This window comes from Taudactylus pleione, unplaced genomic scaffold (assembly GCF_031769625.1).
Source record: "Taudactylus pleione unplaced genomic scaffold, aTauple2 ptg000053l, whole genome shotgun sequence".
Classification (NCBI taxonomy): Eukaryota; Metazoa; Chordata; class Amphibia; order Anura; family Myobatrachidae; genus Taudactylus; species Taudactylus pleione.
This window is the reverse complement of record NW_028284455.1, coordinates 34,749,782-34,765,793: the sequence shown is the minus strand read 5'-3', so window position 1 is coordinate 34,765,793 and position 16,012 is coordinate 34,749,782. Positions and strand designations below refer to the sequence as shown.

Sequence of the window (16,012 nt, the reverse complement as noted above, 5' to 3'; positions counted from 1 at the left end):
CAAACACAAAGTTTGTATGACACTTGCGGCGCTACTAATCTGTCATTTGTCCTTCTTTCATATAATTCATCCGATGCATCGATGTACACACGTTCCCACATGATATATGAGGCGTCGTATATTAAATGATATTCTGTGTTTTCCACCAAGAAATATTCCAATGTGCATCCAAATTCTCATAAAACGATAAATAACAAGAGAACGACCATAGTGTAACAGGTCAGGAAAGCAAATACATATTTATTCATGAACAAAAATTCAAAGTGTCACTTTTAGGTACACAAAAGGCAAAACAATAAAGTGCACAGTAATAAATGAATAATAAAAATTCCAACTGACTATTTGATAAAAGTTTGATCCGTACTGTGTTCGGCACCTGGTCAGGTGCCACAGAGTGAGTATAGTGGGAGATATCCAGAATCCTTCCCTTCTAGGCAACTGCCAGGCCGTCCACGGAAGGTCAGTTAGGTTTATCAGGTAAGTGCAGATGGGTCCATACACCGTCACCAACGCATTTCGAGTGTGGTCACTCACAGGGTGGTTTGGACTCATCTGCTGGTATTCTAATATTTATGCGCCCTCTGACGTGGAAGTACTAGGTCACATGCTCTTTTTTCAATTGTTTCAAAAGTGTACTTTTCAGTACTAATATAGGGTGGATATATGCACTCAGTATATAAAAATATTTACAAAGTTGTTAAATGTTTAGAAATAAAGCTCTCCTCTTCCATTTCCAGGTTATTATACCTAAAAAATGGCTCAAAAAAACGTGCCATCGTGGTCTATAAAGTAAATGTACTGCCCATTAGAGTTCTGGGGTTTCTCACCAGTAGAGGAGGATCGGTAGTGTATACAGTAGAGCCCCTTCAGTAGATGTACCTGGAAGTGACGTGAAGTAAGGACGGAAGTGCAGTTCCATCCACATAAAGGCCACCAAAAGAAGAAATTTGTCCCTTCGTGGCTTGTTTTGCTCGCCACACTTCGGGCACAGTGGCTCGCTCTCCACAGGTTTATATTCCCCCCCTCTATATCCACGTGGATAGTAACTGATGACGTCAGGGTACATCTACTGAAGGGGATCTATCCGCTACTGAGGGGATCCTGCAATCAGTGTTGTGATGTTTATGTATTCGCAGCAAATTTATTCTCTGAACAAACCATTCCAATTTTCCTTATCCCATGTTTGCTATGTTAGGGAGATTTATTTTGTCTCTTTGTTTTGTATCTATGGACCTTCTGCACCTATTAAAACTTGATTGAATCAGAACAGTCCATGTGCCCCAGTCCTAATTTTATAACAGTCACCTGTAACTATAGGAAATAGATGTAAAGTGGATGTTAAAAAGAAAACTAAAAAGTATACTGCACAATTAAATAGCGACGATGGGCGGCTGACTTCATAATCGTTTATTACAGTAACCCATCATCAGTTTTTCCTGTGCACCTCTATGGGGAGCAAGGAAAAATTAACAATATGGTGGTCGCGAGGTGTGAATACTGGTACTTTACGGGTATCACCACTATTTAAACTGTTCTCTAACAAATAACTACACAATATATAACTACTAGTTATTACCTACTGTAATTTGCATAAATATTGCTTATCTACCTGTAGGTGGGATGCATTATCCACAAAAATGTGGTAAAATCTCCAAATATGCAGCTTTCTGAGGTTTGACTACATTCCCCATATGCATAAAGCTCATGGAAAGTGAAACATTTCAGAGCTTGTTCCCGATAGGCAATGCCATGTATATGTATATATATATATATATATGTGTGTGTGTGTTTGCGTGTGTATTTGTGTGTGTGTGTGTATATATATATATATATATATATATATATATATATATATATATAATGGCCTCACATGTGCAGAGGGTCTCCCTGATCATAATGCCACGCACTTACCGGAAGAGCTGTCCCTTGTGGGTTTTAATTGCAAATCTTCATGCATACGGTTTTAATATACACCGCTATGCATGCGATCAGTGGTGGGACGCATTGCATTCAAAATGCAATGCTTGATGCATCCCGTCCTGTAAATGGTCACCTCCAGCAGGGCTGTAGCCACTTCTCTGCATTGACCAAAGATGTTGTTTGCTTTCTCATTTAACCCATATTAGAAGAATAGAGTTGTGGCTCTGCACAGTCATTGCCTATGTTGGAAAGTGACAGGGCTCTGTACCTCTCCTCCTACCAGTTATCAGGAGACCGGAAGCCATTACTATACTTTCAGGGGTGAGATGTCCCAATCCGCTGAGGTCTCTGGCATGGGGCAACAAGGGTTTTGTAGTTGCCAAATGTGATGCACTAAGAGACTATTGCAGGAGTTTAAGCTTTTGTGTGATTCATGGACTGACTAATCTTACCAGCATTGCTACACTTTGTTCAACAGTGTTCTAGTAGTTGTAGTTATTAATGGCTATTACCATCTCTTCTGAATTTTGATTAGTAATCTTGAGAATGGAGGGTAGTGTTGTCTGTGGGATACATGATAGGCATTGCTGGAGCAAAGTACTATGGCTGTAAATGTATTTCTTACATTTCCAATAACCAAATTATATCTTATTTGTTACCAGACAATAGTGTCAGATTGCTCCTTCGTGGCCTCCCTCGCCATTAGCGCTGCTTATGAGAGACGCTATAACAAGAAGCTCATTACAAGGTATGCCTGAGATAGATGCTCAGTTTGGGACAATAACTAGCAGTCACATAATCTAATTGAAGTAGTCCAACTGTTATTACATTGTTGCTGCGAGATGTAGAGGTGCAGTTTCTGGTTGTTGGCAAATGGTGCTGGTACAAAGCCTTAAATCTGTTCTGATATTTCTACCTAGCTTCATGTTTGGAGCCTGAAGAGATTACCTAAAGGTGGGTACACATTGCCAGATATCTGCAGATGACAGTCCTTCATACACACTGAACGACCATCATCTGCTTCTGGCCATGGGTTCCGCTGGCTGGGGGGGCGTGTCCCGTCCCCCTCCCCGCAGCCTCTGCTGCATGTGTACGGGCGGTCAGCGGACCACTCGTATGCACTGCCCGATGGACAGATATATCTGCCATTGGCTGTCATCTGCCATCAATTAATCGGCCAATATATCTGTCAGTGTGTACCCAGCTTTATACTATTGAGTATGCTGCTTTCTTAAATTAAACCCACATAATTATGTTATAATTAGTTTGTACAGCAACAGACCTATTCTGCAGTATTATGCAAATGAGAAGACTGCATATAGTGCTCTACACACACACACATTCACACACACACACACACACACACACACACACACACACACACACACACTGACACATTTTAATAAGGGGGGAATGTAGACATTAGCTGCAGAGTTTATGGCTGGTAAACTTCCTATTCAAATCAGTAAGTACAGTATGACCTTGGGATAATGGGCTTATTGTATAATTTTATGAACGTTAGTGTATGTTCTAGCTGTTTATTGAAAAACAATAAATTATTGAGGCTGTATTCATGACTACTGTACATCGGGAATGAGGGGGCGATTCAAATGTTCTGTCGGCTGGTTTGTTTTCTTTAAGACACCCGACAGAGCATTTCAATTGTTGCTCTGTCAGGGCGCGATACCCGCCGGCATTTCTGCACGCACTCAGGAGGGTGCGAGCAGAAATGTGTATGAAACCCCCTGGTTAGGGCGCACTAACCGCAGTTAGCACGCCCTAACCAGAATTTTAGACAGGTTTAGCTGTTTTGCACGGCTAAACCTCATTTCATAGGCGGCGAAGAGGGCGATATTTAAAGAGCGCCGACAACAATTTAATAGCAAACTGGGCGCTTATTAATTATCACGACCTAAAAAACATTTGAATCGCCCCCGAAGTGTCGTGGGCTGGAGAAGACTTTAAAGGTGATCAGTATGTGGAATGGTCTACAATTTGAGCACCAAGCAGTAAATTTAATATTCCACTGATACAAACTAATATTTACAGATTGGCAGAAATATTAGTGATGTCATTGTTTATTACAGTGTATAAGTGTAGTAAAACGTGAGAATTCTGTGTACCCCATTTGGGTCAGTGGATGTAGCTTAAGAAATGCTCTTTAATAGCTTTGGTTATACACTGTAAAATGTATTTGCACAATATATGGCCTCCTAATGTGTGTCCTTCATCACTTAGCGTCATCTACCCACAGAATAAAAGAGGAGAACCAGAATATAACCCCTGCGGGAAGTATATGGTGAAGCTACATCTTAATGGTGTACCCAGAAAGGCAAGTTATATACAGTATGTTAGATTCATGTTTAATAATTGTTCTGTTATGGGGTAAACGCCTCCAAATATCTCCTTCATCCACTAGTGGACACTGGAGGTGCTTACGCTGGGGTATAGAGGCGTGGCTAGCTGGAGTTGGCACTAATTAATTCAGAAGTGTGAGGCTCCTCCACCTCTATTCCCCACCAGCCCTCAGTTTAGAAAATGTGCCTTAGGAGCTGGTCACTATATGCTGTGCTCCAGCATTACATTTTATTTTATTTTATTATTTTATAGCATCTTTTACACAATTAGGTACCCTTCGCCACCTATACCAAAGGTGGGGTCCGGGTACCTGGCGCCCTGACTTTTCTAAAGTTCAGGAAGGAGTGCACAGTGCTTATTCTAAAAGCAACTGACAGCTCCTTATCGCCAGAGCACATCTCCACAACAAGAAGAGGAGAGTGCTGACCTGCCGAGAGACTTCCATGGGAGCGCAGTGAGTATGTAGCTGCGCATCCCCCGGCTCCCCCACGCTACAAGCGCTTGTAGCGTGAGACACGTTCTGTATTGGTTTATTAGCGCACAGCGCTGCTCCCTGCCATACCTCTTATACTCTCAGCCCCCAATGGATAGCGCACCACTGTGGGGCTGACACAGGGAAAATGCAGAAGCCATATTGGACAGTCAGGCAAAGCCTTCCCATAAAGAAGGGGGCGGAGCCTATATCCGCGCGGGCTCTCTCTCTCCATACTAGCGGCATACAGCTGTAACAACAGCGTGTCTGCCATTTTCAAAGCTTAATGCAACCTCCGCTGCCCAGCGCGTGTAGTACAGGCTGTGTACATACATGGCACACAGCGCTGCTCCGTGCCTTCAACTCAGCTCCCGCTGGACACGTGTTTTGCTGAGGCAGCAAAGCGGGGCTGACAGGAGATGGTAATGGCTACATAGAAGCCACTTTAGCCACCCGTAGCATGTAAAAGGGGGTGGAGCCTAATCAGACGCTCTCTAATCGGCATGGAGCTGTTACAAACAGCGTGTCTGCCGTCTTTATTAATGCATGCCTGCATCTCTCCCTTTTTAGGTAGTGTTGCATTTGAGTAAAGTGAAGGCTGGATTCTCCTTAAAAGTGAAACAGCTCTGTGGCTCAGAGAGCTAATGCTCAGTACACAGTGTGTGAAAGTCCTGGGTTCAGATCCCAGTGAGATAAATTATATACACTAAAAGGTGTATAGTGAGCAGGGGAGCTAATCTGTAGGCTGTGGAGTTGTTTATCCTCCTCTGTTTCCCACCTATAGTCTAAATACAGTCTGTGTATATTAGTGTCTATATTAGTGTGTATATTAAATGGCAAGCAATAGGCTTCTCAAAAGCTGTTTTGGTTGTTCTAATATCATAACAAACAAACTAAGCCACATGCTACTGGCTCCACATTATGTCATCCTTGTTTAATAATAGTCCCTTCCATGGCTATTTCTGCTTCACCATGGGCTGCTGACGTGATAGCAGTAATGAGTAGGTCTCAACCTCCCTGGGAGCGGAAGGGAAGCTCAGTGCTGAGGTTACACACTGAGTGCGTCACATGCATGTGAGGTTACTTCCTCCGTGCCTCTGGGAGGGGGAAGAGATAGATTCCTTTCCATAATTGTACGATGACGTCATCTGCCAGTGTCCAACGTCATTCCCTACCATCCAAGTGAGCATAGAGGGGGAATACATCCTTGTGGCGAGCGATGTGAGCCACCGTGCCCGCAGCGTGGCCAGCGATGCGAGACCGCAAGGGGCCGACTTTCTTTTCCTGGAAAGTGTGGGCAGAAGCCTCCACTTCTGCCCTCACTCACGTCACTTCCAGGTACAGCTGCTGAAGGGGTTTTATGCTCTCCCCTCTGGAAAGGTCTGAGACGAGCCCCTTGCTGCCCTCACAGGGCATCATCTGTCAAAACCAGAGGATAATAGGTACTGCGGCTACTGTACCCTCCATTTTCTATTACAAAAAGAAAAAAAACCTACTCAAAAGCGTCCTCTGACGACTGTCCTACAGTCAGAAAAGTCAGACGAGGAACTCCACGTTCATGAGGATCCGTGAATCAGAATTTAAAATCTGTTCCTGCTACTCAGAAATTTTTAATCTTTTTGGTAACCAACCAAAGAGGTTGGCTGTTTTTCCTTTCTCACAACAGCTTTTCGGATGGTTTTCAGCGACCTTGAAACAACCGTATAAGAGGTTACAGAGTCCTCTTCGTTTCCCCCCCAGTTACCCACTTTTCCATCATAGATAATGAAAAGAATAACATATTCTCCGGTAGATGCGTCTGTTTTCCGTCTTTCTAAGAAAACTACGCTTCCAATGCCGGGTGCTACTTTACTTAACAAACACCTCTACACCTCTCTTCTCTGGCAGTCTGGCAGGTCCTAAATGTACCATGGGGACCCCCTTCTTATCGTAGTTGGAACAACACTGCGATCTATTTATACTACAGGGGTGGGTTCAACTTAGATCTATATTTGTTAGCGCCTGGATTAACAAAGCGGTAGTTGGCTGGGCGGAGCAGTTGAATACAAGCTTGGACTCTGATACATCCAGAGCATGCAGTCAGATCAGTACTCTCATATCCACTTCTGCCATTTCTGCCTGCAGAGCTCTCTGGTTGCGCTCTTGGCAGGTGGACGCAGAATCCAGAAGGGCTGTTGAAGATTTACAGTTCACTGGTGATATGCTTTGGATCCAGGAGGCCTTACTCTGGTCCCTCGTTTCAGTCTTTTCATGCTCCACAGCTCTTTCACGGTAAGGGCCGAGGTGCTCCCAAGTAGGCACGGGGTGGCAGAGGTAGAGGTCATCCACAAAAGGTTGCACGACAGGTACAGAACTCGCTTAAGGTCTTTTCAACAGGCTTGGTCAGCAAGAGGCTGTCCAGTCTCTGCAACAATCAACTGTGCTTGTTCCGGTTCCAGTGCATCAGCGTGGTATGGGGCTTTACTCAGACCTTTGTGTGATGCCCAAGCTGGATGGTTCAGTCAGAGCCATCTTAAACCTAAAGTCTTTAAACTAGTATCTGAAGATGTATCGTTTCAAAATGGAGTCACTTCAGTCTGTCTTGCGAGTTGGAACCAGCGGAGTTCCTAATTTCCCTGGATATAGTAGATGCTCATCTCCATGTTCCCATTGGGGAACCGCATCAGGCTTTCCTGCGTTTTCCAATTTAAAAAAAAAAAATCACTAACAGTTTTGGGCGTTGCAGTTAGGGTTATTCACGGTTTCCCGCATTTTCACCTAAAAGCCTATTATTCAAGGCTCCATCAGAATCTCTTTTCTTGGACCACGCCTACCTGACATACCAGACTCCTATCCAACATGGTTGGATAATCAATTTCTAGAAATCCAACATCAGTCCGTCCCAGAGACTCCAGTTCTGGAGATGATCCTGGATACGGCATTGCAGAGGATTTTCATTCTGGTAGACTAAGCCAGGATATCTGGTAGCTAGTCCTCAGACCAAAGAGGGTGTCCATGCTTCTTGGTTTACGTCTCTTGGGGAAGATGATAGCTGCTTTCGAGGCACTACAATTCGGACGATTCTACTCCCGAGTGTTCCAGCTAGACCTGCTATCAAAGGGGTCAGGGTCTCTCCTGTATCATCGACGGATCCATTTTGTCCCGGCTACTGGTCTACTCTGGTGGACACAATCCAACAATCTCTTGGCGGCCTGGAATTTCAGAAACTGACTACAGACGCCAGCCTCCGAGGCTGGGGAGCAGTGGTCCTTGACTATCACTTTCAGGTTCGTTGGTCCCCTCTGGAAACAGTGCGGCCCATAAGTGAGTTGGAACTCAGAGTAATTTACTGTGCTCTGCTACAAGCAACAAAGTTGCTAAGGTCTCTTCCGGGGAGAGTTCAGTCAGGCAAAGCGACGGTAGTCGCTTACGTCAACCGCCAGGGTGGAACTCGAGGTCTCATGGCCATGCGAGAAGTAACTCAGATTCTCTGGTGGGCCGACAGTCAGTCAGTAATCCTGTCGGCAGTATCCATCCCTAGAGTGGACAACTGGAAAACAGAGTACCTAAGTCGCCAGGACATCCATCCCTAGGGGAAGGGAAGCTTTATCCAGACGTCTCCCACGCACTCGTGCGTCAATGCAGTCATCCTCAGGTGGACCTCCCATGGCATCCAGATTGAATCATCAGCTCCCAGCATACGTGTCAACTACTCGGGATCCGCAGGCGACGGCAGTCAACACGCTAGCAGTCCTACAACTTGGATTACCGGTTTACTCCGATTCTACTAATTCCTCGTTTACAAAATAGAATAAAACACAAGTAGGCCTCAGTCTTCTCGTGGCTCCGAACTTACCTCAGAGTAGTTGGTTCCCGGACCTTCAGTCTCTCCTGGCAAAAGTCCTGTGGCCTCTTCCTCTTCTCCCGGACCTTCTGCAACAGGGTCCTTTCGTCCACCCCAAATTAGCACAACTGCATTTTACGGGGTGGCTCTTGAACCGATATTTTAGGACGAAAAGCATCACAGACTCATTTTTATTTTTTCCCACCATGTTTCGCGCCAGGAAACCGGTTACGGCTGTGCATTATCATCGAATCGGGCGCTCTTATATGACAGGGGTACCGGTCGAGGCTTTCTGTCTAGGACTTTGCAGTTGTCCCGTTTTTTTTTTTTTCCCCAGACCAGATTAGCTTCTGGCCTGCGATTGGGATCTTCTAAAGTGCAGGTTTCTTTCACCGTACGTTGCGCCTCATGCCTGAGATGCAGCCATTTCTTCAGGGGGTGTTGCGGGAGCTGCCACCTTTTCTACCACCTATAGCTCCTTGGGGCTTCTCTTGGCTTTGGCTTTGGCGTGCAGTGTTTCGGAATGGGGGGGCTCTGCCCTATAAGAGTCCTTACTTTGTGTTTCATGCATATAGGGCGGTACTCAGGATGGTAGCCGCTTTCCTCCCTGAGGTGAGGTCGGCTTCCCACACAAGCCAACCTTTGGTGGTGCCTCCTTTGGTAGACTGCTCGGGTGTGTCTTCTACCCTTGATGTGGGTTGAGCTCTCCGTAGTCAAGTGATGTCAGTAATGATAGTCGGCCCCACACGTTCTGTGGGTGCAGGTGCCTCCACTTACAATGGTGCCGTGCGGCCACTTGGTCATTGGTTCACAAGTTTTGGCCGCCTTTTTCTGCAGGTTCGTCAGAGCGCCCCCGCCCGTGGGGAAAACTTTGGGACGTCCCCAGCGTAAGCACCTCCAGTGTCCCCTAGTGGATGAAAGAGAAAATGGGATTTTGGTACTTACCGGTAAATCCTTTTCTCTGATTCCACAGGGGACACTGGACGCCCACCTCAGCGCTCTTCACCTGCCTGTTAGTTCCGTATGTTGTATGGTTTTGTTGTGTGATATTTCTCCTTTTTCACTCCTGTTGTTCTCCATCTCCTCTCGGTCTTCATTTTCTAAACTGAGGGCTGGTGGGGAATAGAGGGGGAGGAGCCTCACACTTCTGAATTAATTAGTGCCAGCTCCAGCTAACCACGCCTCTATACCCCAGCGTAAGCACCTCCAGTGTCCCCTGTGGAATCAGAGAAAAGGATTTACCGGTAAGTACCAAAATCCCATTTTATGGGGACACTGGAGAAAAGAAATAAATTCAGGGCTAAGTGGTGGCAGATGTCTTACACCATAATGCACCTATTCTTTATATATACATAATGGGCCTCATTTAGAATTTTGCACATTGGCAAAACCATGTTATGCTGCAAGGGAAAAAGAATGAAATAAAATGTGTGGATCGATGAGAGTGTAGAGGAAAGTGCAGGCTTACAAACGGGCCGTATTTCCCCTGCATGCTAACAAAACAGCGTTTGCCCCACTTGAGTAGCTTAGTTTGTCCAGGGGGAAAATTACCCCTTTAGCTGAATGTGCTCTATTCAGGCTTATTATGTACAGTCATATAAAGTAGGAGCATCCAACCATTTTCTTGGAGTGCCATATTAAGGAAATTACTTCAATCTTATTCTAATACACACTAAAATTATATCTTGAAATAAATGTATTTTTAATGATTTTAGATTTAAATTTTATTTTACTCAGTGTGAAGAAATGCATAATATACACACAGCAGTGCCCCAATTCATAATATGCCACATCTGTGCCCCAAATAATGCCACAGCTCTGTGCCCCAAATTCATATACCCCACAGCAGTGATCCTAATTCTTATTATGCCACACATCTGCGCCCCAAATTCATAATATGCCACACAGTAGTGATCCTAATTGTTATTATGCCACACATCTGTGCCCCAAATTCATAATATGCCACACAGTAGTGATCCCAATTGATATTCTGCCTGAGAGCCTCAGAGCTCCCAATTCATAATGTGCCAGACCTCTTTGCCCCAAATTCATATGCCACACCACACTGCAACCACTTTATAAGCCACACATCAGTGCTCCTAATTCAAAATTGACTTCACAGCAGTGTCCACAGTTAAATATGCATAACACATGTCAGTACATGTGTGTACCATAGACTACTATAGGTGGTAATGAGATGCAGAGTATAGAAGCAGTGGAGGCTGTGCTCAATGGAGCTGAGATTCAATTAGAAATGGTTGCGGATGGTGGGAATCGAAGAACAGCACTGAAAGAGTCCCAACTCACCAGTCTCTCACTTAGCTATAGGAGGCAGAGCAGCATAAACTTCCTTGGCTCAAACATCCAGCCCTTCTAGAACTAAATGGGCTCGATGCAGGAGGTGGCGGGACGCAATTACCTGCAAGCCATAGTCAGACATCCTGATATAGAGGATATTGGTTTTGCAAGTACCAGCCAGGTACTAGGGCACCAGCTTCCCATTATGTTATAGGAATGATCTGATGGATAATACTACAGTAACGGAAACAAATAGTGCATATGTCTCTATTACTGATGCTTGGTTTGTGTTACAGGTCATTATTGATGATTTTCTGCCTGTGGATCACAATGGAGAGTTGCTGTGCTCATATTCTAACAACAAGAATGAACTGTGGGTGGCCCTGATTGAAAAGGCCTACATGAAAGTGATGGGAGGGTATGATTTCCCCGGATCTAATTCGGTAAGATAGATCCCTAGCTAAAAATGGTGATTGGTTATTTTTCACATATCTTAGCTTCCATCAAGAATCACCATCATTAACCTATTTTATTTTTATTGTGCTGTTTAGTGTTCTTTATTCAGCCAATAATCCGGCCTGACTCCAGAAACATTTATTCAGAAACATCAATTGCAAAGTGTTTCTCTTTATATCGTTCATGATTTAAGAGATGGAGTCCTGGCCATCAATGTTCTACCCTAATCAGTGCAAACATTCTGTTTACCCTCTATTCCATCTATGGTGTAAGAGGAAATAAATTTGTGTTTATTGGTAGGTGGTGGGTACAAAAAACAAGTTTAGAATGTTTCACCCTAATGCTTTGAGAAGAAACCACAATGACAACCAGACCAACTTTATTCAACGGATTAAAAAGTATTGGCTAGTGCAGAGATTCCCAATCTCCTCCATTACTGTCCAAGTTTTAAAGATACCCATGCTTGTCCAGATGGTTAAATCAAGTTGACTGATGTACTAATTAAGTCACCTGTGCTTAAGCATGGATATCCTTAAAACCTTGACTGTATTTACGGAGTTTAGGAAACTCTCTGAGCTACTGGATGCTGGGCTGGATTTGGCAATAAAGGAAGTAGGTCTCGGCCTAGGGACATGAATGAGGTGTAGAGCCCTTTTCCTGCTTTCTGCACATAGAACCTTTTTTATAATTAGTTATGTAAGCAAACTAAACAAAAGAAAATGAGCTTCGTTTATTTGCTGGGATATTGCCATTATATTCTTCTGTGTAAAAGAAATGTGGTCACTGGATGGGGAGGGGCTAAGGGTTTTAAAGGGCTGTGTGCCAACTAGCTCCATTAATGTAATTCTGGCCCTTAGTATAAACCATGTCTTCTTTAAGTAGTTCCCTTATTGGGTAAAAGTGTGTCAGGATTTATACTGAGCACTGGTAAAAGCATACTAACATTACCTCCATGTTTGCCTCACAGAACATTGATCTACATGCACTGACTGGATGGATACCGGAGAGGATTGCTATGCACTCTGACAATCAAGCCTTTGACAAAAAAAGCACTTTTAAAATGCTGTATCATCGGTATAACCCTAACAATGCCAATATAATGTGATATTACGTCATAAACCGTGTTGAACTGGAGTAACTGGAGTTTGACCGCTGCCAAGTGAAAATTAATATATTATATGCAGCACACACTACTTATTTACAAATTGTAGTATACAATGTATGAATGTGTTCTTAGTAGGCTTTGTTAAAACTGAGTAAGATTTTTATTTTCAAGGTTTTCTTGCAATATAAGCCAAAGTTTCCACTAAGGCTCAGGGTTGACCTCTTGGCGGTTACAGAAATGGAGGTGGGAGATGCTGAGAAGATTGGGTCTAGCAATGTTTAGAATATCCAGGTGACAGGGCTGCAAGAGAGACAGGTTGCGAGGAGTAAATTGAAGGACATATTCAAGGGTGACACCCAGATAGTGACGGAAATTTGAGGGCAGGTGGTGACTCTGGGAGGAGGGTAGATGATGGTATGCTCCTTTTTGGACACATTGAGGTGTAGGCAGTGTTGGGAGATCCATGTGGAAACAACAGAGGGACAGTTGGTGAGACAAGATAGTAGGAAAGGTGACTAGTAAGGGGTTAAATTTCGTTGTCCTCCGCATAGTGGGGACCAAATAAGTGAATCCGTTCACCAAGAAAAAAGGTGCATGGTGAGAAAAACAGAGGGCGGAGAACAGTCTTGCTGGACCCATACAGATAGTGTAAATGGAGGAGGAATGTGCAAGAGGTGAAGGAGTGTTTGAATGGAAGGAAGTGAAGCAACAAAGAACTGTGTCACGAAGGCTGTTGTAGTGAAGTGTTGTACATTAGATAAGGCTGGTTATCATGGTTTAAAGAAGCATAGATGCATGCAGTGGGGAGAGATGTAATCGTGTCAAGAGGGCAGGTTGTGGGGTGGGATGTGCGATAAGTGCTTTGTCCTTGGTTACTGGGAGGAATGAAGTGATGAAGAATTGGGGACTGCAGGAGATGGGTGGATGCTGGGGTCTGGCATTGGGATAGCTTGTGGAATGGTAAGGATTTTGTCTTTTAAATTAGGTGATGGAAGAAAGGGGAGGTGGTACAGGCTGACTCAGGAGCGAGTTGACTAGGCATTGTGGGTTACAGGACTGTTATCAATGTGTTTATTATTATTATTATTATTATTAATGTTTGAATATTGATCACTTTTCCTCTTTCCTATCACTGCCTATATTCCCATCTTTCTAGTGTTGCACACAGTTGATAAGATAAATGTATTTTTGGCCAGGAGGAAAGCTATTTTTAAAACTGTGTTTTGACATCTTAGCAGAGCTTGTTAACGGTGTACAACAGACTGCCAGGTATTCTGCCATCATAATGTCAAGTCAAATGTCAGCATATGTCATGGGAGCCCTTCAGTAAGACATGCACCGTTCATTCCTGTTACAATAGTAGAAACTCTCAATTATAATAGGTGACCGCACATGTGATACTATAGTTGTCATGAACCGAGATTTGTATCAAGTGTCTTTAGGAGGGGGATCTAGTGACCATGGGTCAGTGTGGTCTAATAATCAGGCAGTGATGAGGCAGAACCACAGCAAAACAAAGGATTAGATGTTAGAAAGGCTGGAGCTGGCTTTTTTTTCATATGAGGAATTATTTATGAGACTCTGACAGGGTGAGAATGGATAAGTGGAATGCAGGAACAGTGGAACATAAACACATTTCTTTAATGACAACAGAACTTTGTGCCACATGTAAAAGCAACAGGAAGTCAAAATGATACGCTAATGAAATGCGGCTGTTATATAGAGAATTATATAGAGAATTAGAGGCTACAGCAAGATCCAATCAGAGGAGGTTAAAACATAATATAAAGGTGTATACCTCCACATTAGTGGAATAATATGCACCTAGATTACTACTAGTCAGCATGGTCAGTATGTGGCAGTTGCAAAAGATCTAGGGCCCCATTTACTAACGAAAAATAACCCCTTTAGCGCTTGCTAAAGGGGTTATGCCACCTTTCTATATTTAGTAAACAGCGGTATTCTTAGATTACCGCTGTTTGTACAGCATCGCTCTCGCCATCTTTTAGTCTGCGAGAGTGCTGCGGCCCCTATTGCCGATGGAGACCCGCCGGTGCCTTTCCGGTCTCAGCGAAGCTTTCCAGGCACTGTCGGGTCTCCGTGTCATACACATGCGCAGACGGACCGTCACGCATGCGCATAACACTGGATCCCTGTCGCTGCCAGCAGCCCAGCGGAAGACCTCGCCGAGGACAAGGATTTCTCTGGACTTCATCGTACCTCGCCGGAGGGGTAAGTATTACTAAATACCAGTGGCATTTTCGTTTGTATCACAGTGATACTAAACGAAAATTACCTCTGGTATTTCGTTCATAAGTAAATGGGGCCCTATTATACACAAAAGAGTGTAAAACACTCTAAATTCTGGCTCTCAAAGTTATTAGGTAGGACATCTCTAATTCTGGTCAAGTTCAATAACAAACAAAGTGTTTTAAATATTAATAATAGAATATAAAAACTGAATAAATTATTTAAATAAATGTATATTCCACTATTCCACCTGCAACACGTCTTTAAGGACTTATTGCCAAAGTCCTTAAACAGAGAAATGACTAGAAATTTTAGGAAAAGACTGCGCCAGTGGAACATATAGCTATAGAGATAAAGTAAAAAAGTAAAAAAAAATGTAAATAATTGATTGATTAATAGAGGAATGGCTATAGTTAACATACCAATTTATTATTAAACATGTATACAATCACATATAACACTCACAATAATAATAGCAGCATAAGGTATTGAGCAGGATAAAAAAGATATACATAAAAAACCACAATAAAGAATGTTTGGTGGATAGTGAATAATACAAGTCTTTTAACCTTAATTACGTGTAGAATAGTATGAACATTGGGGACTCCTGTGATAAATAATATCGATTTGTAGATAATTAAGTCTCTTTTAAAATACCAGTGTAGTTGTTTTCATAGATTATTTCTATTTCAAGGAACGGGCTTAGATAAAATCCACAAGTGCTTGTTTGTACGATTGCTACAATGTAACTTGTGTAGCAACACTAACTGTTTGTAATGGTATAAGAGTTTTGATATCCAATACTCACCAGCGGAGAAGGGTGAATGACAACTATCTTCTAACCAGGACAGGGTGCGCACCTCTGATAATTAATAGCCGGTAAGACTGAATGGGCCGGGCGGCCGCGGGAGCACTTGCAGCGATCTGGAATCTGCACGCTGTTCTCCCTCTGTGGGGCCGACTAGTCACAGCACAGCAGTGTTGGACTCCTACTTGCGGGCTTGTCTGTTCGTAGTAGAAGCGGCTCAGTGTTTCCTAAGTAACAAGCTTTCTCTTTCACACAGCGATCGATCACATTAAGAAGGGAGTACCCTGGCAGGATTTAGACGAGATGTAGGTTAAATTAGAGTTTAGCTTGGTTTAGATCAACGCGCTTCGTCCCTCCTCTAGAGACTTTTTTTACACACTGTATGGAAAAAAGTATTTGGCCACATTGAGTTGAGGTTTCAATCAGACCCGTTGCCAAAGGTGTATAAAATGAAGCACCGAGCCATGCAGTCTCCATTTGCAAACATTTGTGATACAAAATAGGTCATTCTGAAGAACTCAG

The 16,012-nt window shown here is 43.5% G+C and overlaps 1 protein-coding gene across 1 annotated transcript in view; it reads left to right on the top strand.

The window, feature by feature from the left end:
* The window catches only part of CAPN7 (calpain 7), a 91,567-nt gene that overhangs the window by 32,709 nt on the left and 42,846 nt on the right, over positions 1 to 16,012 (top strand). The window contains exons 8-11 of the mRNA XM_088462794.1: positions 2,583 to 2,668; positions 4,159 to 4,252; positions 11,168 to 11,314; positions 12,295 to 12,401. Coding sequence (XP_088318920.1) covers positions 2,583 to 2,668; positions 4,159 to 4,252; positions 11,168 to 11,314; positions 12,295 to 12,401 — 434 coding nt within the window. The remainder of the gene's footprint in view (positions 1 to 2,582; positions 2,669 to 4,158; positions 4,253 to 11,167; positions 11,315 to 12,294; positions 12,402 to 16,012) is intronic.